Genomic DNA, 22,969 nt, shown 5'->3' with positions numbered 1-22,969 from the left:
ACGCACAGGATCGTCGGATTTTCTTTGCTTTCACTAATGGCGTACAGGAGAATTAGGCCTAGGACGATGGAGAGGGAAGTTAACATTTGCCATTAACGGGAAGTTCGTCCGTACGCGGCCACCCGGTTTCTTATTTGAATCGAGAGCGCCTCGACGGATTGTCACACCCACACGGCCGCGCCACTCCATCCACTCCCCCACGTACGCTCCGGGGTCGGAACGAACGAGCCATGCTTCCCATGCAGCAACCGCTCCTCCAGCTCGTGCTCGCCGTCCTCTTCTCCGCCATCGCCTCCTCCTCGCCGGCGCTCGCCTCCTCCGCCGCCGATGAAGGCTCGGCGACCTACATTGTGTACCTGAACCCCTCGCTGAAGCCCTCGCCGTACGCCACGCACCTGCACTGGCACCACGCCCACCTCGACTCGCTCTCCCTGGACCCCTCGCGCCACCTCCTCTACTCCTACACCACGGCCGCGCCGTCCGCCTTCGCGGCCCGCCTGCTCCCGTCCCACGTCGCGGAGCTCCGCGGCCACCCCGCCGTCGCGTCGGTTCACGAGGACGTCCTGCACCCGCTCCACACCACGCGCTCCCCGCTCTTCCTCCACCTCCCGCCCTACACCGCCCCAGCCCCTGAGCAGGGCGACGGCGGGAGCTCAGACGTCATCGTCGGGGTGCTCGACACCGGCGTCTGGCCTGAGAGCCCCAGCTTCGTCGACGCCGGCATGGGCCCCGTGCCGGCGCGCTGGCGCGGGACCTGCGAGACCAACGCCACCGACTTCCCCTCCTCGATGTGCAACCGCAAGCTCATTGGCGCGCGCGGCTTCTTCCGAGGATTCGGGGCCGGCGGCGGGAACGGTTCCCACGTCAACACCGAGCTCTCCTCGCCGAGGGACCACGACGGGCACGGCACCCACACGGCGTCCACCGCGGCGGGGGCCGTCGTGGCCGACGCGAGCCTCCTCGGGTACGCGCACGGCACGGCGCGGGGCATGGCCCCCGGAGCACGCGTGGCGGCGTATAAGGTGTGCTGGCGGCAGGGCTGCTTCAGCTCCGACATCCTCGCGGGCATGGAGCAGGCCATCGACGACGGCGTCGACGTGCTGTCCCTATCTCTCGGCGGCGGCTCGTACCCGGTCTCGCGGGACCCCATCGCCGTCGGCGCGCTCGCGGCCACCCGCCGCGGCATCGTCGTCGCGTGCTCGGCCGGGAACAGCGGGCCGTCGCCGTCCTCGCTGGTGAACACCGCGCCGTGGATCATCACCGTCGGAGCGGGCACGCTCGACCGGAACTTCCCGGCGTACGCGAAGCTCGGCAACGGCGAGACCCACGCCGGCATGTCGCTCTACTCAGGCGACGGGCTCGGCGACGACAGGTTCCCTCTGGTGTACAACAGAGGCGTCCGCGCGGGCAGCAACGCGAGCAAGCTGTGCATGGCGGGCACGCTGGACGCGGCGGCGGTGAAGGGCAAGGTGGTGCTGTGCGACCGGGGCGGTAACTCGCGGGTGGAGAAGGGGCAGGTGGTGAAGCAGGCGGGCGGCGTCGGGATGGTGCTCGCCAACACCGCGCAGAGCGGCGAGGAGATCGTCGCGGACAGCCACCTGCTCCCTGCCGTCGCCGTCGGCGCCACGAGCGGCGAGGCTATAAGGAGTTACGTGGAGTCCGAAGCAGACGCGGAGGTGGTGCTGAGCTTCGCCGGCACCGCGGTGGACGTGCAGCCGGCGCCGGTGGTGGCGGCGTTTAGCTCCCGCGGGCCCAACAGGCAGGTGCCGCAGCTGCTGAAGCCGGACGTGATCGGGCCGGGGGTGAACATCCTGGCCGGGTGGACGGGGTCCGTCGGGCCGACCGGGCTGACCATCGACGAGCGGCGGCCGGCGTTCAACATCCTGTCAGGTGAGTGCACGCCGTGCTTCCTCTGTTGGCTCTGTACTGCACAGGTGTGATAATTCCGTTGCTTTTAGCGCATTGCACCGAGATCGACACCTTTCTTGAAAAATTGCACCGTAACACCTCAACTTTACATCTTTTGGTTAGCTTTAGTTGGCATGCATCAAGATGCCATGATGGTAGTACTGGCAGGCTTTACCGCACGCCTTTGATTATTTCTCTCTTTTCTCCTTTACTGAACCTAGCTTGATGCAAGAATGTTTTGGTTACATATATCTGAACTGCCATCTTAGTGTTTCTCTTTTCCTATACTGAACATTTGATGCAAGAGTATATCAGAGGGCCAATAAAAGTTAGTTATAGCTTAATTATTTGATGATGGTGATAAACTGATAACTCATGCATTTGGCATTGCCTTGGAGTTCAAACTTCAGACACATGTTCAGGCTTGAGATTCCAGACAGGTACATGTAACAACGCTGGTGTTGAAGGAACCTGAATTTTTTGCTGCATGTATGAATACAACAGAAACAGTCATGGACTACTACAGCACTTTAGGTCTTTGGCGGTAAAAGAATACCTTTTCAAAACTAAAAGAAAACGAAACAAACTAGGACTTCATGCAGCTTTCAGAATATATTTTGCTCAGACCAAATCTATTCATGCACCTCTTGTCTTGATTAAAGACTGAAAACTTACCAGCTTGAACGAGAACCTGACAGTTAATGCATGGTGATGCAGGAACATCCATGTCGTGCCCTCACATCAGCGGCCTGGCGGCGTTCGTCAAGGCGGCGCACCCCGACTGGAGCCCCAGCGCCATCAAGTCGGCGCTCATGACCACGGCCTACGCCGTCGACAACACCGGCTCGCCCCTCCTGGACGCGGCTGCCGGCAGCGCCAACAGCACGGCCACGCCCTGGTCCTTCGGCTCCGGCCACGTAGACCCCGTCAAGGCCCTGTCCCCAGGCCTTGTCTACGACACGTCCATCGACGACTACGTCGCCTTCCTGTGCACCGTCGGCGGTGCCTCGCCCCGGCAGGTCCAGGCCATCACGGGGGCGCCGAACGCGACGTGCCAGCGCAAGCTCTCCAGCCCCGGCGACCTCAACTACCCATCCTTCTCCGTCGTGTTCGGCCTCCGGAAATCGCACACCACCGTCAGGTACCACCGCGAGCTCACGAACGTCGGCACCGCCAGCTCCGTGTACACCGTGAAGGTCACCGGTCCACCCAGCATCGTCGTGTCCGTGAAGCCAGCCAGGCTCGTGTTCAAGAAGGCCGGGGACAAGGTCAGGTACACCGTGACGTTCAAGTCGACGGCGCAGGGCGGCCCGATGGACGCCGCGTTCGGGTGGCTGACGTGGAGCAGCGTCGACGGGGAGCACGACGTGCGGAGCCCGATATCCTATACGTGGGGGATGTAAAGTTACATCATGTAACACTGATCATGAGTGACTTAGTATAGTTAGCGAGTGATTCTTATCTGGCCATGAAGGCGGAGTGATGGAGGTGTTATAGAAGCCGGAAGAATTCTGTCTCGTCTTATGTAGCCAAGATAAGGCGCTTAATTGTTATCTATCGGCTACAGCTCTCGTCTTATGTAGCCAAGATAAGCCGGAAGAATTCTGTCTCGTCTTACCAGTTCTCAAGTTCTCATATTTCCGTTATCCCAATAAAAAATCAAACGGACAAATTTACGGAGACATATTTTGTACAATTCCCTTATCATTAAAGATCAAACTGGGGAATTTAACATAAACATAGAAAGGCCATATTTTCAACGAAAAATGTACTGCTACTTTCAATATGAATGAACTGGTAATTTCAAATGCACAAAAAGCAAAACTGAACCAGAAAGTCCCGGCTATTCCTGTATTCTCATTGAATTGCATAATCTGGGGCTTATTTTGAAAGAAAAGAAAAACAGCTGATGCAGAAAGTGGACTCTCAGTTGGTATAAAACCGGAATCAATCAAATACAACCGACTTTTTTGGCGGAAATGCCATGTCAATCGATCAGTCGCTTATGCATAGAGAATGCTTGCAACAGTAATAAAAATTGGGAAGGACCACAAATTAATGAGTTTCAACATCTTTATCAAACTTAACTGTTCTTTGTTCAGTTCCATACAGACATCAAGCCCTGCTATGGGATGTTTTATGCCACGGAATATACATACTCAATGCTAACAAGTCAATGGTAAAACTGATAGGTGCAGCACTTTTTTTGCAACTCAATCATAACATGGGTGAGACTGTTCTAGTGCTTGGTGCTTCGGTCAAATTAGCATTTGAGGGCAGCTCTTGCCATTTCCAATGCTCCATCGTAGGTCTTATTCCCACCAATGAAGCCGCTCATGTGAATAAACACACATCCAGGGATGCCAGTTTCCTTCGACAGCTCGTCGTCTCTCATGCCCCTCCACTTCTCTGGAAGAGCCTTCCGGCTCTCGAATCTGTCGGGAGCAACAGAGACAGCTTGAACTCGCCAGCTTTTGCTCCTCTCGTCCTGCAGTTATGCGGACAAAATTAAAATACATATATGAAAATCTGGTATGCCAGAAAGAAATAGCCGAAACAAGTTGCAACTACAGAAACAAAAAAGCATGTGCAGTTGATCGCAATGCTGGCTGCTGCCGAACTGCCAACCCATCAGTGAAATCCTAAAACGACCTCTACTACAACTTGAAAGTATTAACGCCACTTCACTTCCAGATTAGCAATTTGGTGGTAACTACACACAAGTATATACTTGCTCTCAAAAAAATCTAAGGTACTAAATGAAATTCATATCAGGTAACTGGGAAGGGGCAACACTTCTTACCTGATACAGCACATACTTAGTCAAAGGATCAGTCTTCAGCTCCTGCTCTAGCTCAAATAAATGAAGTTTCCACTGCCATAAAAGAGAAGCATTCAGTTTACGTTCACATGACCATATTAGGACTATCGCACTTCACTACGTCAGGCAGTTATTAATTAAACAAAGCACTTGCTGAAATAAGTTTTACAAAAAAAAACCTAAAACACTAGATGATATTGAATAGCTAATACAGCAACGATGCCAGAGAACTTCCAGTGCCTGTACTTACAAGCAACACCTACAGTTCTATTATGCAACTGTTTTCAACACTACTACAGCAGAACAAATAACAAGGTTTCAGGTGGAACCGTGGAAAATACAAAAACATTGAGCACACTAAAGATTAACATAACCAGATGAGAAACAACATTTATGCTTCTGCTTGGATTAACATTTCCAGTCCAAAAACATCAGTTGTGGATAGGACCAAAATTGTGATAACTCTAATATTAAAGCTCAATCTGTAGTGATGGTTGGTACATCGTCCACTCCGTCCTGCACGAAAAAAATCGCTCACGCTAAAAAATACAGTAGGAAACCAAGGTTTCAGTCCCCACGAACAAGAGGGGAGAAGAAAACCATGTCCCCAGTCCCCCCGACCATGGCCCCTAGTCGTACGCCGCCTGCCTAACCTTTTGCGCCGCCGACCCAACCCCCGAGATATGCCCCGTTGGCCCCAGCTCCGTCGCACAGCAGCGCTAGCACCAGCAGCATATGGCATCCTTGATTTGGTCTGACACATATGGCATCCTTGAATTTCTCATCTTAACTTCTTAATCCTGTTCGGAGAGCAAAGCTACACATGTAACCTTGTCTATTATTGTTAGATAGGATCAGCTTTACACATATGTTGTGCGATCAATAACTGGAGGGCAATGTTAGCAAATATAATTCTTATGCAAATATCTTATATGTGTTTTTTTCATGTACCAACATCGTGATATGGGTGCAAATAATTTGATCTTTTACAAAAAAGAAAGATATTTTTTGATTGTCACAGAAACTAGAAAGATATGGTCGGAGATGCAATATATATATTCCAGTACATTTTTATTTGAATTTCAGTCGTCTATGATATTCTAGCAGAAACAGTTCAAGGTGTATGCTTAAGGTGGCCAAGTTGCAGCTATAGTTTATTTTATTTTTGTGATTCTAGCTGTAGTATTGCAATGTAGGGGGCTGTACTTGTTAATTACAATAGTTGATTGGCTAGGTAATGTTATCTGAGTATTGAACATTCTTCTCCAAACAAAAACTTGAATCCATTAATTTGTATGTTCCTTTATAGTTATATCAATTCATGTGCTTCATGAAGGATTATAGGTTTAGTACTCAGGATCCTAACATGCTTACGTTATGCTGAAAAAGAATTGATGACACAATATAAACAAAACAATGAAATAATATAAATAACAAATCTAATCTCCTCGAGTTATTGATGCTTGAACCTTATGTTAAAAGGATTATACGTTTAAATTTGTTGTCGTGAACTTATTTTGTGTCTTCTAACTTAATTGAATGAATCGTGTCTTTTGATTGTGTCGAATTTGTTTGTATGTTTGAGAACTTCAATTCAGATATTGCAGCAAAACAATGACATCCACTTATAGTCCGTAGCAACGTACAGGTATTATGCTAGTAGTCTAATAACTAGCCAGGATCTTACCGGGCAGAATCTATCTAATACCATGATTTCTCCACTTGGATCAACACTTCCTCTTGACAGCAAACACTCCATGATGATAGATCTTGCAGGTAGCCATGACTTGACATGAAAGCAAACACTCTGCCAGTGGAAGTGGAAAAATATAGTCATACAAACATGAGACAATAGGCTTAGGGTATAAGGGAGTCTGCGAGGATGAATCCCATTTGGAAAAAGAAGGAAGATATATAGCACACACAATTTGACAAGACCTTAAGAAGTGCATGAACAAAACACACCAAAAGATTAACCAGGCATAAGTCATACCTCCATAAATTCACTTCCTGCAAGCACCATTGCCTGTTGAAACGCAGCATTTTCCTTCTCAGGTGATTGATCTGGATCAGTCCAGTCCGGATTAAGACGCCCAACACGTGAAGACAAGTGTGTATTGTTCACATACTTGGGGGGTTGCTCTGTGTCATACTGATTGATTCCATTATCAATTGCATCAAGTGCCTGTTACACGAAAGATACATTGCTTCTTTAGCACATCATGTGGAAAAATATGGTATTGGTCAATTAAGACAAATGGCAGCAAAACAAATACATGAATGAATGAGGAAGGACAACTGGATGTGTCAAAGAAAACTGATGCCAGATGACAGTTTATGTATTGAAGTTCTTTACGCCTTAGTAACATGTAAACCTTGAGCCTAAGTACAGAACTTGTCAACTGACTAATAATTGGCTTATATTACCCCTCCTCTGCCTGCAAGAAGCATCTCTGAGCCTCAGATCCAGCTACAAGCACCCAACTGCAATCAAATTTTGCCAACATACGGTGCATCTTTCCTTACCAATCCTACTAAAGCCAAACCTCATCTATATGTTGAAGCTAACCACAAACTCTAACACAGAAACAGTTCAGAAAAAAAAAATGTAGATTCATGAACTCCCCCCTCTCAGTATCCTAAGTTTACGCAACACTAACATATAAATTTCACGGCTGATATTTTTGATTCCTAAAATCCTAGTCAATAAAGCCATTCCCTTATCCTTTAACAAAATTTTCTATATTACAAAAAGTACTAACACAAATTTCACAGTTGGTTAAGAGTTCAGATTCTCACCTCAACAAAGTTTTTGTATATGGCAAGATACACCCGGTGAACATCTTCATGGTCCTCATTGAGCTGAAGCTCCTTTGCAATTATCTCCTTGCCAAAATGCTGCAGTATCACAGCAGTTTAAATGATATATAAGGAAGCCATCATTTCAATAATGGAAAGAAAAATGTAGCATTGACATTTGATTTGCAACTTGTAAATTTGATAGATTAAAAAATTATCAAAAGGCAGTGTGTGCACAAGACAAACTATGCTATGAAATTTCACAACATCCAGAAACAAATCCTCCAATGAATACCGAGTTATGTACTGCATTGGGGATCTATTTTAGCTGATATTACCAAATTTCATAACATAGCTTCTAAGGGAAAAAATATTGTATTAAAACCTGCATCATCTATGGGAGGTACCTTGTAAACAAGCCCCGCACTGCTAAGTTTCGTGTTAAAGCCATGTCCAAAGACCTCGTTGAAGCCCTTCTGGTGATGATCATAGCGATGCCGGCTGGGATCATAGACACCACCTACATCAAGCACGGCCTCCAGCGAATCAAGGATCTAGAGTGAAGTTCCACAGGTAAGAGGCAAACAAGTAAGTGCAGAGAAGGATACACCAAATGACAAATCATGTGTTCAATGTTTTGCTGTATCATGTTCGACAGATACTTCATAAGCAAATCACTCAACCAAATGAAGCACAGGCACGCATATTAACACCGCATCATAGCCTCACTCAATTCCAACGATTACATTGGCTCCTAATGGATAAGAAAACGATCTTAAACATGTCATACTTAGCATGGATGTAGACAGATAAAGGCCATGAATGTCCATAGCAGATGATAAAGGCCGTGAACGATCTTAAACAGTCAACCAAATGAAGCCCAGACACCCATGTCAATACAGCGTCATAGCCTCACTCAATTCTAGTGATCGTATTTTAAGACTCGTATCATGAATATGAAAATATTGTTAAACTACATGTATAATTAGCATAAGATGCAGACATACATATCTCATGAATTTCTATACCAGGTGATAAAATGTCGAAGAATGTAAAAAAATACAAATTCTAAGGATTTCAGTTCACAGTCTCACATTCATATAGCAGTATGGACCAACTGTCCAGTTCACAGTCTCACATTCATATAGCAGTATGAATCAAACTGTCCAGATATAACAAAATCAGTCTGATAATGAGTTAAATTAGCATATCCAGACCTAATTGCAACCTGATTGATCCGTCCGTAAGGTTTACGAATCTTAGCACGCAATCCCGTAACCATCGCCAAAATAACCACCACGAAATTCGCCGAAACATTTTTTGTGGGAAATGGCAGGCCAATCGAGTCAGTGCGACAGACCTGGGAATCGCGGGTGCGGACGACGTCGGCGCCCGCGAACTGGGAGGTGAGGCGGATGAGGAAGCAGCCGAGCGCCTCGTCGCAGTGGAAGCTGCCGTTGTGGGTCCCCACGCGCTTGCCGCTTCCCGCTCCGTTGGAGTAGTCGACGTCGGCGGTGGCGGCGGCGGCTGACGAGTAGACCCTCAGACGCTTGGGCGAGGTGGCGCCGCCGCCGCCGGCGGCGGCCATGGGGGAAGGGTTTAGGATTTGGGAACGCGCGCGGGGGAGGAGCGTGACGGCTCGCTGCGACAGCCTCCGGGCGCAGGCGGCGAGCATCAGTGGCGCAGAAGCCAGGGAGCTCGCGGGGCGGGGACGGCAATCCGGCAACGACGGAGTGGCGTGGCGGCGCGCGTCCTGCCGCTGAGAGAGGTGGAAGGTTCGAGTGTTTGTGAGTTCGGTCGCCTGCTCGTTTCAGTTGTTCTGGGCCGGGCCTGGGCCATCCGAAATCTTTATGGGCCGGCCCGGAACGGAGACAGGAAAGCCGGCGAACGGCGACCCCGATGACTCCCGTCTCCCCCAACTGTACTCACGGGGAGGAGAGAGGAGGGGAAGGAAACGAATCCGGCGGAGCAAAGCATGGCGTCGTCGCCGCAGGCGCAGCAAGGGCAGGCCCAGGGCGGCGGCGGCGTCTGCCCAGCGGAGCAGTTCTGGTCGCTCCTCGACAAGGCGGACCGGCGGTTCGCGCGGGTGCGGGACCTGCCCCTCTACGGCCGCCGCGAGCCGGAGGAGTACGGCAAGGCCTTCCGCATCTACACCCAGCTCTGGCGCATGCAGCAGGAGCACCGCCAGCGCCTCCTCGACGCCGGGCTCCGCCGCTGGCAGGTCGGCGAGATCGCCGCGCGCATCGCGCACCTCTACTACTCGCAGTACCAGCGCGCCTCCGACACGGCGCTCCTCTCCGAGGCCTTCGTCTTCTACCACGCCGTCCTCGACCGCGCCTACTTCCTCGACGAGCACCTCGGGGCGGGCGCCTCCACCAAGCACCTCCGCTTCCTCGCCAGGTTCCTCCTCGTCGCGCTCATCCTCGCCCGCCGCGCCCACACCGTCCCCCTCCTCGCCTCCAGAATCCGGGCGCTCCTCGACGAATCCAAGAAGACCCTCCAGGCAATCCCTCTCCCTCCGCCTTCCATTCCCCCGTCTCTCGATTCCAAACTATCTGCTCGTTCTCTGCCTGGCTCAAATTAATTAAGAAAGCTGGAATGCTGCAGGAATCCGATTACAGGGAGTGGAAGCACACCGTGCAAGAAATCACGAGGTTTCTCAAGGCCGACTCGCCCTTCATGAACATGAGGCCGCTCAGGTACAGCTACGCATTTGATCCTCCCCCGGATAACCTCCCTACCGTCCCACCCACGGTCAAGAAGCGCGGTCTGCTCTTAGGTGATGCCATACTATGCAGCTACTACCATAACGAGGTAATGCTTCCCCGCACTCACATGCACCCACCATGAGGTCTTCAATTGCTACTACTAGCAAAACATCATCTATATATCTCTGTGCTTCCTTCAGGTCAAATTCACCGACCTCACTCTAGACACATTCAGAATGCTTCAGTGTCTTGAATGGGAACCATGTGGCTCCTTTGCACTGAATAATGGGTACAGTGCCCATGATGAAGGCGGACAGAATCACCCCAATCTCTTGAAAGATCTGAGAGATGCTGCGTTGCCCCCGAACCCACTGAAAACAGTTCTACATCGGCCCTCGGTGCCACATTTACTGACGGTAAGTTTAGTGTCTCATTTGACAATTGACATCGTGTCAACTCAATGTTCAATTTATTACTATCTTCATCCTATGTATGTTTTACTGAATATATGCAATGCTCAATTGTTCATTGTTACTCAAGACTTGGTTTGGTCCTCGGAGAATAGTTGTGGAATGATCTCTGATGCATTCATTTCACCCACCTTTAGAAACAGCAAAGCGTAATGTGTAAATAGCAGCCAATGTATGTTTCTTGGAATGATCTGAAATGGGCTAGCAGGAGAACTGAAATGTAGGGAATTCTGCAAGATATGTACATGATACTAGTGCCAACTAATCTTGATTATGTGATGAGGAAATATGATGATGAGGGAAGATAATGCAACTAAACTGATTCCATTTTTTCTGTTATCAGTACATGCAACTAAACTTCCTCCATCCCAATGCATGTGGTGCCCTTGTTTTGCGTGTTAATACTGTGACCACTAATTTAACTAATAGTACATGTTATTTTTTATTTAAAAAATATCATTAGAAACTTTATTAAAATATGAATTTAATGATATAACATGCATGCCATATAACCCACATTTCATTAGTCGAACCGATCGTCAAAATTAGACCTCGATAAGCATGTGCGCCACCTAAATAGGAACAGAGTGAGTACCATAATCTCCATTATTCAGAAATAATAACCAAACAATCCATTATTGATCTCTTTTCACCCACAACAATTATAAACTGTAGCTTGAAAATTATTTGAGGCAATACTGTTATCAGTGATTCTTGGGTGCTGTATTTAGAATTCTTGGGTGATGTGCTGTGCTGTGCTAGCAGAGATGATAGCTGTATTTAGAATATGCCCTCTAGGGTCTTCTCTCATTTGCGCCCTCCCTGTGCATTCAAATTCTTGTTTTCTTTTACTTCACAAGAAAGTAGATTTTTATTTTATTTTATTTTTGAGAAAAAGTAGATTTATATTTGACTCTATGTTTACACCATTTTATTATATATGGAATAATTGCATGGATAAAAGACGATTTGATTGAAATCCAGGTCCTTGCCACCAAATGTGAGGAGCTCCCGTTGAATGGTATGATGTTGATATACCTTTCAGCTGCAGGTTCGTGTCTCAGGAATGTAGAACTAAAATGTTATCAGCTGTCTGTTGGGAAGCACATTCTAGTTAGCACTCATATATATAATTTCCTTCAGGTGAGATGGGAACCTCTGGACTTGGTCCCGATGCCAGCGAGAGAGTTGTGAGCAGCTTTAGTAAGTTTGACGTATCCAATACCAGACCAGTCAATCCAAAGGAAGATAATGAACCATCCCTTTGGCTAGGTTGCCGAGAAGGAGAAGGTATTTTTCAATGCTTAATGCATGCCATAATGTTCAATGTCTCTAATGCAGTACAGGACTATTTTGATGACATAGGATTGTTTAAAGTTGCCTTTATACAGGCTGAAGTATATATATTTTTCGAAAGAAGTGTATTGTTTCTGACACATGTTCAACATCTAGGCTCAAACTGCATATACCCTTGTGATCTCATCCCATTTACAAGGAGACCTCTTTTTTTGGTGATTGACAGTAGCGTCAGCTATGCATTTAAGGCAGGTTTGTTTACTCTTTGGAATTTTTTTCTGACATTTATATTCTGCTGTCTAGTGAAAACTGAATATCTATACCTAATAATAAAGGAGCTAAGGTTTCTGCCAAAATTTTCGTCCAACTTTCTATTGTACAATTTTTCCCTCCCACCAAATGGCATAATACAACAAATTGCTACAGTACCGGCTCGTTCTCTTTTCTACTCCCTGCGCTTGAAACAACGATGTGGTGCTCTTCTCCCCTTACCATCTACGAGATCCCTGACTCTCCTCCCGATGGACGGGACAAGCGAGCACGCGGCGAGGGTTCCGTTTCGATTAGGAGTCGTCAGACTCAGAACGGAGCGGAGCGGTGAGGGGGAGGAGGGCACGCAGTCCGACAGGTTCATGAAGCGGCCGCTGCATTAGAGCACGTGGGTGAGTTGCAGCCTTGGGCCACGATGGTGCCGGTTCCGCGCTGCCGGCAGGCCGGCGACCACGAGGGGGAGGAGGGCACGCAGTCCGACAGGTTCATGAAGCGGGATGGCTCAAGCTGGCAGATACGTGCGCGCGTCGGCGACGCCGGGACACGACGGTGGAGGTTCCGCGCTGCCGGCCGGCCTCCTATTTCGCTAACAACGAAAGCATACTACCGGAACGCGGCGCCATCTGGCCGACGCCAGCGCTCGGTGGTGGCCTCGCTGCTCTTTCCAGTGAGGATTTGATTTGGGGCTGAAACCCACGGAGAGAGAGGAAAATCTTGTCCGCTCGGCTACTTTCAGTTTAACCCTCTTCTTTATCGTATTTCATACTGGGTCGATCGGTTGATCACGCTATGGCCTATGGGCTTAGTTCCGTACTGGGTCAACCCGTGTATCAAACGGCCTAAATAACCGGCAGAAAAATCACATCTAGCGATCAAACGCCAGGAAACCAGCCATAAGACGAAAACAGCGAAGGAACCATATCCGTCGATTAGTCCCACCTCACTGCGTTACGGGAGTCTTCCCTGCTTATATACGCCAGTTCCCTGGAAATTAGCAAGCCACCAAGATAAAATAGAAGCATCACCATGACCGGAAAGGAATTATTTCATCAGGCGTCCGTATCGGTGGTGGCCGTCCCAATCATATGGGAGCGCAGCCAAAAAAAAATCTCCATGGACTGTGGCCGTAATCTGAATTTCTGAACATCCCCGGTGCTCCTGCTCCTGCCCGTCGCCCACATATAATTTGAGGATAGAGGGGATTATGAGCCTACTGTTTTAGACCGATCTGCTAGCTTCTACTCGATAGAAAACTATAGATGTACACAATCTGATTATATTTAATTAATTTTTTCATTGCTATTTTATTACTTAACGTATTATTATGCTCCTTTTATTATATATAATAATATTCAAGTAGTGGATAAATATTACTTTAAAATATGTTTTAATTCTTCGGATAACAAGTGACAAAAGACGATAATTTACAAAATTAAAACAAACGGTCTCGACGCCATTATGTCGGGATTTCCTATATCGCTATTGATGGAGGGTTAAAATATAAGATCTAGAAAATCCGTTGCAGCACACAGGGGGCTCAATCGAGTTTGAGCCAAAATTTAAGTGATGACAAGGGTTTCTTAAAAAGGTGTTTTTTGAACTGCTGGTCCATCTTTTTTAAATCATGTTCATTACGTGGAGAAAATATTGCCACTTGGATTAATGATGGCACACAGAATAAGTGTCATCACGAATGAATTCATGGAGCATTCGGATTTTTATTTATCCCGATGCAAAGCACGGGTACTTTTGCTAGTATATTCTTACTGGAGTATCTATAATATAATGGATGGTTCATACAAAACATTGTAATGCTTCCATGAGATAAAACATAGGTTATTGGTCCACTCATATGCACAGAAACATACTTAGGTATGAGGATTTGGAAGTTGTGTTCAGATCTTGTGCTTCTCTCAGCATCATTCTTATTTGTCAATACATGTATTATAATTGTTGTCCTAATGGCTTTCATAGGCTCTTACTTTTATATTAATGGGACACTTGTTTTATTTCTGTGTCTTTTGCTTTATGCTCTTTTTGTTGAACAAAGTTCCTTATGCATTATCTCATTCTACAGTTCATTCTGCTCCTTTGTTTATTGTAACGTGATAGTCAGTGGCCATTTACCTGTCCATTGGCTGGCTGTTTGGCATGGACTGCTAGCTCTATTAATTGGTCCATTCTTACTGTTTTATTTAATCATCGCAGTCAATTCATGGGGCTGAGAAGGGGGAGACAGCTGCCATGTTACTTTCTAGAAGCTCCCGATCTTGCGCTGTAGGATTTGGCGCGGACTCGACTCGGCAGAGTGGTAGTCAATTTACTATGTTTCTCACTGCTCCAGTGCAAGCTTTCTGCTTTCTGATCGGCAAGAATGGGCTGGACATTGACAAGGTTTGTGTTTCTGTTTTGTGACAATTTTCTTCTTCCTCACAGGCACTAGATTTTGTGTTTTGAGGGTTGGCATGATCTTTTTTCTGTAGGAAACTTATAACAAAGCTGAGGAGCTACTATCCTTGTCGTTGAATGATTGGTCCACGACTCTGGTTGCATCATCTTCACTTGACCCTGTTTGGATTGAAGTGTTAGGCGATCCACTCCTCAGGCGGCTGCTTCTCAGGTCACTTACCTACCTAGCTTGTCAATTTGTGATACCACCCCCTACTCTAGTTTCAATCCTATCCTAGGGAACAAAATATGGATTGTCAGTCAATTCGTTTGGGTTTGGGCAGGTTTATCTTCTGCCGGGCCACGCTTTCACTGTTGAAAGGGAGCAACAATAAGGCGGAATGCCTGCCAAGCTGCTTGCCTCCATTGCCAGAGTCAGTTAGTGGAGAAAGCATGCTGTCCCAGTGCTGTGTGATGCGAGTTGCATCTCTGTTGGGCGCTGCTGACCAGTTCTCGTTTGCTGAGGTGACTACATGGTCTGACGTTGATGAGCCCATCGGCAGTGGAGGTGCAGACAGATAGTCGTCATTTTCGCTGGACTAAGTTCTCTTGCTATTTATATGTAGTATAAATTGCTGGTAAATGTTGTTGATTTGTGGGTTCCTGTGGTACAAAGCAAAAGTTATAGCACACTATCCGCCCCTGCTATTACATCTGTTGATTGAATTTCATGGGAGAACAAAGACTGACTACTGCATTGATCTTGTAAAACCGGCAACAGATGTGTGCTAAATTTTGTTGTGGCATGGAAACGATTGAATCTGCAGACGCGAATTTGGATTGTCAGAGACAAAAGACACAATGATGTGGAACTGCATGGAACAGCTGAAAGCGTAGGTCGCATGGAAACGGCCATGAACATAAGCCCTGATGGCGAGAGGAAGATGTGGGAGAATCTTTGGGAGCTGTCAACAAAATCGGAATGAAAATGGAGCGAATAGCGTGCATCTTAAGCGTGAGGCACGACTGATGTACATGCTCCGGTGACTTCTCGCATGCTCCACCAATCAGCTGCAGTTACATGGGATTCTTCATTCAGGTCATCCAATATAGGAACATTTGGTAGCCTCGGTCATTTTTTGGGCTCCCTGAGGCGTCTCCGTGGATGTTAGCCCGTTCGAAACGAGACATATGCTAAAATATGGATTTTGTTTGGTATCTTGTGTAATGTTTTTTACCTTTTTTGGGGGGGCTGTGTTACTGGAGATTTGAGTTGAGGTTGTTTGGTAGCTTGTGCCATTAATTTTTAATTTTTTTTGACTTCGTAGAGATTTGAGTTGAGGTTGTTTGGTTGCATGGTTTATAGCTCATGGAGCAGCCAAAAATCAAGCAACTTCTGTTTTATCGCCACCAGAATAGTGAGTATGATAATTGGTAACCTCTTCTTACATGTGCTGAGGTTACCAACACTGATGAATAGCATACAAGTAGACATTTTTTTTTTTTTGAAACGAGGCAAAAGACTTGCCATTTTCATTAATAAAGAAGAAGTACAGAATTTGGCCAGTTTATTAGCGGAAAACCGGCCGAAAACCGAAACAAGTGCCCCGTCGACCGTCATGGAGCACGACCGCCACAGGGACACAGAGCCACCCTGGCAACCCACACAAGATACACAGGCCGCCGAAGCGAGAAGTCATCGCGGTTGACCTTCAACGTCATCGTCATCACTCTTCAGCGACTCCGACTTCACCGAAGAACCAACCACCAAGACCTCGCCGAAGCGGCACCGTGAAGCTCAAGCCGGCCAACGCCAAACAAGCGACTCCTCGTGAAGCAACGAGACAGCTCCGACTCGATGACGAGCTGCGAAGAGGATAAGCGCAAGACCTGAGCCGAGGAAGATCATCGCCAAAGGGCCACCTCTGCAGGTCATCGTACGCTGCACAAATGAAGACTCTCGACAAACCATAGCAGCTCCGACTCCACCGCAAGCGAAGCACAAGACGAAGAAACTCGGACGCTCGCCGAAGCCAAGGTCTTGATGCTACCAAACCATCGCTCAACACCGCCATCGTTGCCACACAAGCCACCACACGGACCTCACACATCGCCGGCCACCCGCCGCGATGCCGTGCGAGTCCAGCCTCAGGAAAGCACGCTGGGGAACAAAGTCTTCAAGACGACGCCCCAAGAGGGAAGCGACGTGGATCGACGCCGTCGTCCGGCCCTGCACAACACGGCCTAGGCTTTCGCCCGAAAACTATGCTCCGGGAGCGGAGGAGGTCGAAGGCTCCATGAAGGCCCCCAAGAGGATAGCGACATCCGCAGCTGCCGCGCCATCAGCTTTCGCTCGGAGCAGCCGAACCTCCGCACTCCCACGTTGTCGAACGGAGATGAGGGAGACCCACAACGCCGCCGGCCTGCGAACCACTGGCACAAGCACCTCCCACGCGGCGACGACGCCACACCACGTAGGACCACCAACCTCGCCGCCGGCGGGAAGCCGAGCGGGCCGGATCGAACCGAGCCCGCCACGGTCGGATCCGGCACCTCGGAAGCCGCCGCGACGAGCAACCAGCAGCAACACTGCCGACCACCACCCGCGGAGGAAGAAGCGAGGGAGAGGGGCCGCCCACCCTCGCCGGACTGCGGCGGGGAGCCGCCGCCGTCGCCGCCACATCCGGGAGGAGCCGGAGCTCGCGCCGCGCGCGCCGCCGGACCACCGGGGGCGGAGGGGGCCGAGCTAGGCCGCTGCCACCCCGGCCGAGCCGCCGAGGCCGAGCTAGGCCGCCGCCACGCCGGCGAGCCGCCGAGGCCGAGCCTTCTCCCGCCACCGCGGGTTCCCGCCGCGGACCGAGGCCGTCGCGCGCGAGAGGAACCCGCCGCCGCCGTCCTCCGGCGCGGGCTTTGCCCGGTGGACTCCTCCGGCGGCGGAGGGAGGGAGCGGGGGAGGGGGCCCGGCGGCGGCGCTCGCTAGGGTTCCCCGAGCCGCCCAGGGAGGACGACGCGGGGGTCGCGTTTTTTCCTTTTGCCAAAGGCTATCAGCTGAAATGAGTGGCTTTTAGGCTGCAATGATTTTAGGTACACATACAAGTAGACATAGAAGTAAGCACACAAGTAAGCATAGAAGTATTGTACAATCTCCATTTAAAAATAGGTATCTCACTTTTGTCTAGATAAGGATGTATCTAGATATATTTTAGTTAAATATACATTTGTATCTAGATAAAGTTGGGACATCTTTTTGGACGGAGGGAGTAGTTGAGACAAGAACGACATAGACATAGTTCAGACACAACGATCGACACATACATAGTTTAGACACAATATCATAGTTGACATAGTTGAGGCACACCAGTGATCACTACTCCTCTTCCACGATCCTTCTAGTGGCATCTTCATGATCAGGCACCTGGTCATCATGTCGAAGCAAGAGTAGTCGAAGATCACCACTTGGAAGATGCCCGGGTGTTTCTTGTAGAAGGTGAGGAAGTAGTAGAGCTGGGGCCATTGGAACCAGAAGGACTACAGAAGCAATGTGTTTATGATGATCATGTGGTCCAATGACACCAGCCCTATGACCATGAAGTGACATATACGTGCATCATTGGCTAACAGCAAAAATGAACATCAATGGAAATGGCTAAAACCCACAATGAACAACTTTAATGAACGCCTCATACAAGCAATCACACCCAATGAAACAAATTAGTCTATCCAACCAACTATTATGCACAACCATGGGTATTTATGTCCCCGTAAAAAAATCAAGAGTGTGTGTACAATGCACAAGGTCGGATAGGATAATACCTGCACACATTAGTTAGCAAGATGTCATCTTCCTCTTGTCTTGTCCCGTTGTTCCTCGTCGCGGCGAAGCAGTTGATCCGTCGGTGGTAGTGCAACCGACGACATGTGATGTGACAATTTGGTGGTTACCGGGTGAGAGTGGAAGAGGGACAGTGAGAGGAGGGAGTGGGGCGGTGAGAGGATTTATGGTGCGTGTTCCCGAAGGGACGTGATGCCCCCTCTCATTTCCCATGCGTGCAACCGAGGAGCGACAACGGGCCAGGTTCCAGAGGAACGGTCGATTCGGCAGTGGCTCCAAGACCTGGCCCTAAGTTACTTTAATACTCATGCTGGCCACAACGCGGAGTGATCCCGGGCAACCAATCGAGCCATTTTCATCTCCCCAGGGGCAGGTTAGAGAGCTTGCGACCTACCAAACACGCCGTAGGTGTATAGGCTTGGGGACTCATCGTGGAGCTTTCACGGTGGCCATGATGTGTGTCGAGGGGTTCAAACTGGCCATGGCATGCACCTCATCACTATGCATCCTCCAATGGGACAGCGGCTTGGTTGTCAGCGTTATGGAGTGTGTTGATGCGACGTTGCCCAACACCCGAAGTTAGGGGTGGAAACGGATCAGATAGTGCCCTTCTCAATCCATTTTCATTTTTTTCAAACCGAGCATAGATGTTGTCAAATATGAAGGCAGGGCAGGTGTTGTTCGAATACGGATGCTGATCGGATTTTTCCATTCAAAACAGATCTGAATATTTGTATAGTGATGTAATACACAATAGTTTCAATTTCAATCATACAAAAAGATACATTTAACAACTTTGTCATTGTTTTTGCTTGAATAATTGGCATCTCGAGACACAATTACCTACTAACATAGGCTAACATACAGATATATCCATTTCCATTTTCAAATTTGTTTCAAAATCTAATACCATATTTGTACTTGTATTTGTAAAACAAGTCTAAATATTTTACCACATCTAGTTTTACGTTTGTCTGAATTGAAATATTACGCATGGTTCAGGCCCGTCCGAGGCTGAAGCTTGTCGGGAAAAGGGGAGCAAAGGGAACAAAATTATGTCAACGATGATGTCGCACAACAGAAATCCCAATGTTGTTCGTGGTGAAGCCAGTACCGTTGGGGCAATGGGGGATGATGACTATGAACGGCTACCACATGGTTGAATCAAGGAAATCTGAATCGGGCGCCAACTAAATTTGACATGAGATTTTTAGGTGGTCCAGTGCTAGACCTACCTTCAGATGTTGACATTGTGGCGCCAACCTTGTTTCGGCGCCGGAAATGCTTGGAACCGACCTACCCTACTTCAGTCCCATATTAGTTGATAACAAACCCAATGGGGTTAGATTTCGAAATAGTTTTGCCGATGGAGCTAATTGCACTACTTCAGACATAACTAGACATTACTTCACTTAAGGTTCAGATTTGTCCAAAAAAAAAAAGCATTCATGCTAAAAATGACAAATGATTTTATCGCAACAAAAAATTGACAAATGACTGAGAGCATAACTGGAAACAACAAGGTTGTGTCCTGCGCTTTTCTGTACGCGCAGGCACACCCACCTTTGGTTCATTCCCTTCACAAAAGGCCTAAAACATGTTCAACAAAACCGTGCATTTACCGTTCACATGTTCGACAGAACGTTCTGACTGAATCGTGTGCATAGATGCTCACTTCGGTAAGTTTACATCGACCACTAGACAGACACGAAGGGCTGTAGGCCTGTACCCGCGAGCAAGCATGCTAAAAATGGCAAATGACCGAGAGCAAAACTGGAAACATCAAGGTCGTGCCTTGCGCTTTTCCCCTGTAGGCGCAGGGACAAGACGCCAACCTTTCGTTCATTCACAAAATGGGCTAAACAGAACAAGTACTCCCACTGTACATCTCTTTCCAGTGATGGAATATAGGCTCCCCTTGTGCAATTTGCGTCTAGGTTCAATTTCTTCCAACGAAAGGCAGATGCTTACGCTTCTATTCCCTGTCAAACATCAACCTCCTGGATACGCGACAGCGAAACGCAGACGATGCCCATTAACTGAATATTAACTCCATATATCAGTTAGCAGCCCCTTTATTAAAGTTATCATCTTTACCCACACACCTCTCTCACAAAAGCATCAAACAATCCACCAATCCGTCAGAAACAAAGACCTGCAGCTTGATTTTCCGATTCTGTATATTGTACAATTCCTCTCGGATGAAACGAGCGTTTCTTGCAATCCCTTCCCCCATCACACAACCCAAATTTGTACACGAAAATCTTATTGCTACCAACTGAAAGTGTGTGTTGTACAACATGAAGAAACCACCACCACCACACCTGTCCGGGTCAAACCACCTACCGGGCGGCCCTCCAATCCAATCTCCCTAGGCGCAGGCGCAGGGGTTGTCGACGACGACGAGGTCCTCGCCGTCGCTGCTGCGGAAGGCGAGGTAGCCGGCGGCGAGCCTGACGATGACGGCGATGAACACCCCGCCGTTGAAGGACATGACGGCGAGCATGAGGAGGTAGCCAATCCCGGCGTTGACCCCGAAGAGCGCCGCCGTGGCCACCTTGGCCGGCCAGCGGCAGCCGGCGAGGGCGGAGCCGGGGCCGAGGAGCGGGGCCCGCGCGTCGGAGCCGGCGGGCGGCGGGAGCGGGTCCGCCTTGGCGGACGAGAGGAGCTTGAGGCGGATCCGGAAGGCCTCGAGGTACTGGTAGAAGGCGGCGGCCAGGAAGAGCGCCAGGAGGGAGAGGAGGTAGCCGGCCCACGCCGACGTTTTCCAGCCGTCGAAGAGGATCGTCGCCGACGTGCCCCAGTAGAAGGTCATGTGCATCATGGCGATCGGCGTGGAGGTGGTGGGCGGCGAGGTGCGGAGAGGGTTTGGGATTTGGGCGTCGCCGGAGAGGAGGGCGCGGGCAGAACACACGGCGGGAGGGGAGGAGGATGGCCGGCTGGCGAAGCGACCCGTGGGATTTTAAAGGGACGGCCTTTGTTGTCGAGTCGAGGTGCGGTTTCGGGCAGGGGGTTGGGATTTATTTACGTTTGCACCATTGGACCGAGGGTTGGGTTGGCCTTCCCGGCACGTTATGCCATCTGCCCCCGCCAAGTGGGCTTATTTTTGACACATCTCTAAATGCTCTCTCACAAAGCTTATTATCTCAGATTCCTTGGTGGAACAATTTGAAAATATGGACCCTAATAGCATCTCCACCGGGGAGCCCTAAATAGTAGCCGACATCACACATGTTGGCTACCTATTGGGGTCATCGGACCAGAGATGCCGACTAAAATATATTTTCTTCCCACACTCGTTATTTCCCAAACCAGTTCCCGATACGAGAAGGAATAAAAGGAGAAAAACCATCGTGCACACCCGCCCCTCCTCAAGCACAAGGCACCCTGACGAGCGGCGCCTGGTGCTCGCGGAGGACCATGGCTGGCACCAAGGATCCACTGCTTCTCCCTTGCCCTCCTCCTCAAATGAATCGAGCCTTGGCAGTCAACTTCTTCCTGAGGCCGATGCCAAGGACGTGAGGTGGGAGAGCTCGTCCCCCACCTTGATTCAAGGTCGTCCATGACCGGGGGAGCTCGTCCCCAACGTCTAGTAGTTGCGGGAGGCAGCGACGAGTTGAGAACGGGCGCGGGGCCACTGCCCTCTTCTGAGAGCCCCCCACCCTATCTAGCAACAATGGGGGAAGCGGGAGGAGGCTGAGGCATTGGCGTCTTGCACGCCGAGAGGCCTCCGCACGTGCCTGGGACGCCGCCTTCGCAGAGACGCGGTCAGCCAATCGAAGTTGGTCCTTGACGCCCGCTAGAGCCAGTCCTCGATGATGCACTTTCGATTTTGGTAGTGAAAGATTGATGCACTAGTCAATTAAACCAAAAGTCCGAGCTGATGGAAAGAGACTAGACAGTGTATTTATCTTCAACACTCCCCCTCACGTCTGGGCTATTTTAGTCCTTAGCGTGGGTTCGGTGCACGCTGCAGAATCTTTTTTCTTTTTGTTCTTAAAACTGCGCGAGCAGGGTCTTGAACTTGATAACTCTTGACTCTGATATCATGAAAGATTCTTTGCACTAGCCAATTGAACCAAAAATCCGAACTGATAGAAAGAGACTAGATAGTGTATTTATATTCAATAGGTAGAACCCTGCGGTACGTGGAAAGAATATTGGAGAGAGAAAGAAATGAGAGAGAAGAAAAGGTAGGTGGGAAAATGAGATACTGCCGGGTGGGCCAGGAGAGAGAAGCGTCGGTGTGAGCATTTTCTCTCACCAGAATTTCTAAATTGTTGTCGGCTATGATTTGAGACTCGCCGGTGCAATGGTTTAACTTCACCATCGTAGAGATTAAAGCTAAAATTGTGCAAATCAGCATCAAGCTTTGGCAGCACGAGTGCACGACATGGCTACGGATGGTTCGGCGCCAATGACTCTCGCACCGACCTGCTTTCGGGGGTGAGAACCCTTTGCACCTCCCAAGTTTAGA

The 22,969-nt window shown here is 49.1% G+C and overlaps 4 protein-coding genes across 4 annotated transcripts; 2 read left to right on the top strand and 2 right to left on the bottom strand.

Annotated features, from left to right (window-relative positions):
• Positions 1–239: 239 nt before the first annotated feature.
• Positions 240–3,311, top strand: LOC124652688 (subtilisin-like protease SBT1.8). Its single transcript, XM_047191728.1, has 2 exons — positions 240–1,890; positions 2,626–3,311. Exons 1-2 carry the CDS (start codon positions 240–242, stop codon positions 3,309–3,311), a joined length of 2,337 nt encoding a protein of 778 aa, XP_047047684.1.
• Positions 3,312–4,157: 846 nt separating this feature from the next.
• On the bottom strand, positions 4,158–9,203 carry LOC124652690 (MYG1 protein C694.04c-like). Its single transcript, XM_047191730.1, has 7 exons — positions 8,889–9,203; positions 7,936–8,082; positions 7,529–7,627; positions 6,723–6,914; positions 6,417–6,536; positions 4,712–4,783; positions 4,158–4,396 (listed from the first exon to the last, which is right to left on the bottom strand). The coding sequence occupies exons 1-7, from the start codon at positions 9,201–9,203 to the stop codon at positions 4,172–4,174; spliced, it is 1,170 nt and encodes a 389-aa protein (XP_047047686.1). The 3' UTR covers positions 4,158–4,171.
• Positions 9,204–9,488: 285 nt separating this feature from the next.
• Positions 9,489–15,472, top strand: LOC124652689 (protein SCAI-like). The gene is made up of 9 exons (XM_047191729.1): positions 9,489–10,031; positions 10,136–10,342; positions 10,437–10,652; positions 11,691–11,757; positions 11,850–11,996; positions 12,159–12,250; positions 14,481–14,666; positions 14,756–14,892; positions 15,005–15,472. Exons 1-9 carry the CDS (start codon positions 9,504–9,506, stop codon positions 15,240–15,242), a joined length of 1,818 nt encoding a protein of 605 aa, XP_047047685.1. The 5' UTR covers positions 9,489–9,503; the 3' UTR covers positions 15,243–15,472.
• Positions 15,473–20,632: 5,160 nt separating this feature from the next.
• On the bottom strand, positions 20,633–21,408 carry LOC124654483 (copper transporter 5.1-like). Its single transcript, XM_047193481.1, has one exon. The coding sequence runs from the start codon at positions 21,314–21,316 to the stop codon at positions 20,864–20,866; it is 453 nt and encodes a 150-aa protein (XP_047049437.1). The 5' UTR covers positions 21,317–21,408; the 3' UTR covers positions 20,633–20,863.
• Between the last annotated feature and the right edge of the window lie 1,561 nt (positions 21,409–22,969).

The sequence above is a fragment of the Lolium rigidum genome, chromosome 5 (assembly GCF_022539505.1).
Source record: "Lolium rigidum isolate FL_2022 chromosome 5, APGP_CSIRO_Lrig_0.1, whole genome shotgun sequence".
In the NCBI taxonomy this organism is placed as follows: domain Eukaryota; kingdom Viridiplantae; phylum Streptophyta; class Magnoliopsida; order Poales; family Poaceae; genus Lolium; species Lolium rigidum.
The sequence above is the reverse complement of the archived record's forward strand: the minus strand, read 5'-3'. Positions and strand labels throughout refer to the sequence as shown.

Bases quoted from the DNA above. Each gene is read 5' to 3' on its own strand.
- LOC124652689 (XM_047191729.1), top strand. From the start codon at position 9,504: ATGGCGTCGTCGCCGCAGGCGCAGCAAGGGCAGGCCCAGGGCGGCGGC. The intron at 10,032-10,135 runs GCAATCCCTCTC...GGAATGCTGCAG, and splicing joins AATCCAAGAAGACCCTCCAG to GAATCCGATTACAGGGAGTG. The intron at 11,997-12,158 runs GTATTTTTCAAT...TTCAACATCTAG, and splicing joins AGGTTGCCGAGAAGGAGAAG to GCTCAAACTGCATATACCCT.
- LOC124652690 (XM_047191730.1), bottom strand. From the start codon at position 9,203: ATGCTCGCCGCCTGCGCCCGGAGGCTGTCGCAGCGAGCCGTCACGCTC. The intron at 6,915-7,528 runs GTGAGAATCTGA...TTCGTGTAACAG, and splicing joins TATACAAAAACTTTGTTGAG to GCACTTGATGCAATTGATAA. The intron at 6,537-6,722 runs GTATGACTTATG...TTCCACTGGCAG, and splicing joins CAGGAAGTGAATTTATGGAG to AGTGTTTGCTTTCATGTCAA.
- LOC124652688 (XM_047191728.1), top strand. From the start codon at position 240: ATGCAGCAACCGCTCCTCCAGCTCGTGCTCGCCGTCCTCTTCTCCGCC. The intron at 1,891-2,625 runs GTGAGTGCACGC...ATGGTGATGCAG, and splicing joins GGCGTTCAACATCCTGTCAG to GAACATCCATGTCGTGCCCT.
- LOC124654483 (XM_047193481.1), bottom strand. From the start codon at position 21,316: ATGATGCACATGACCTTCTACTGGGGCACGTCGGCGACGATCCTCTTC.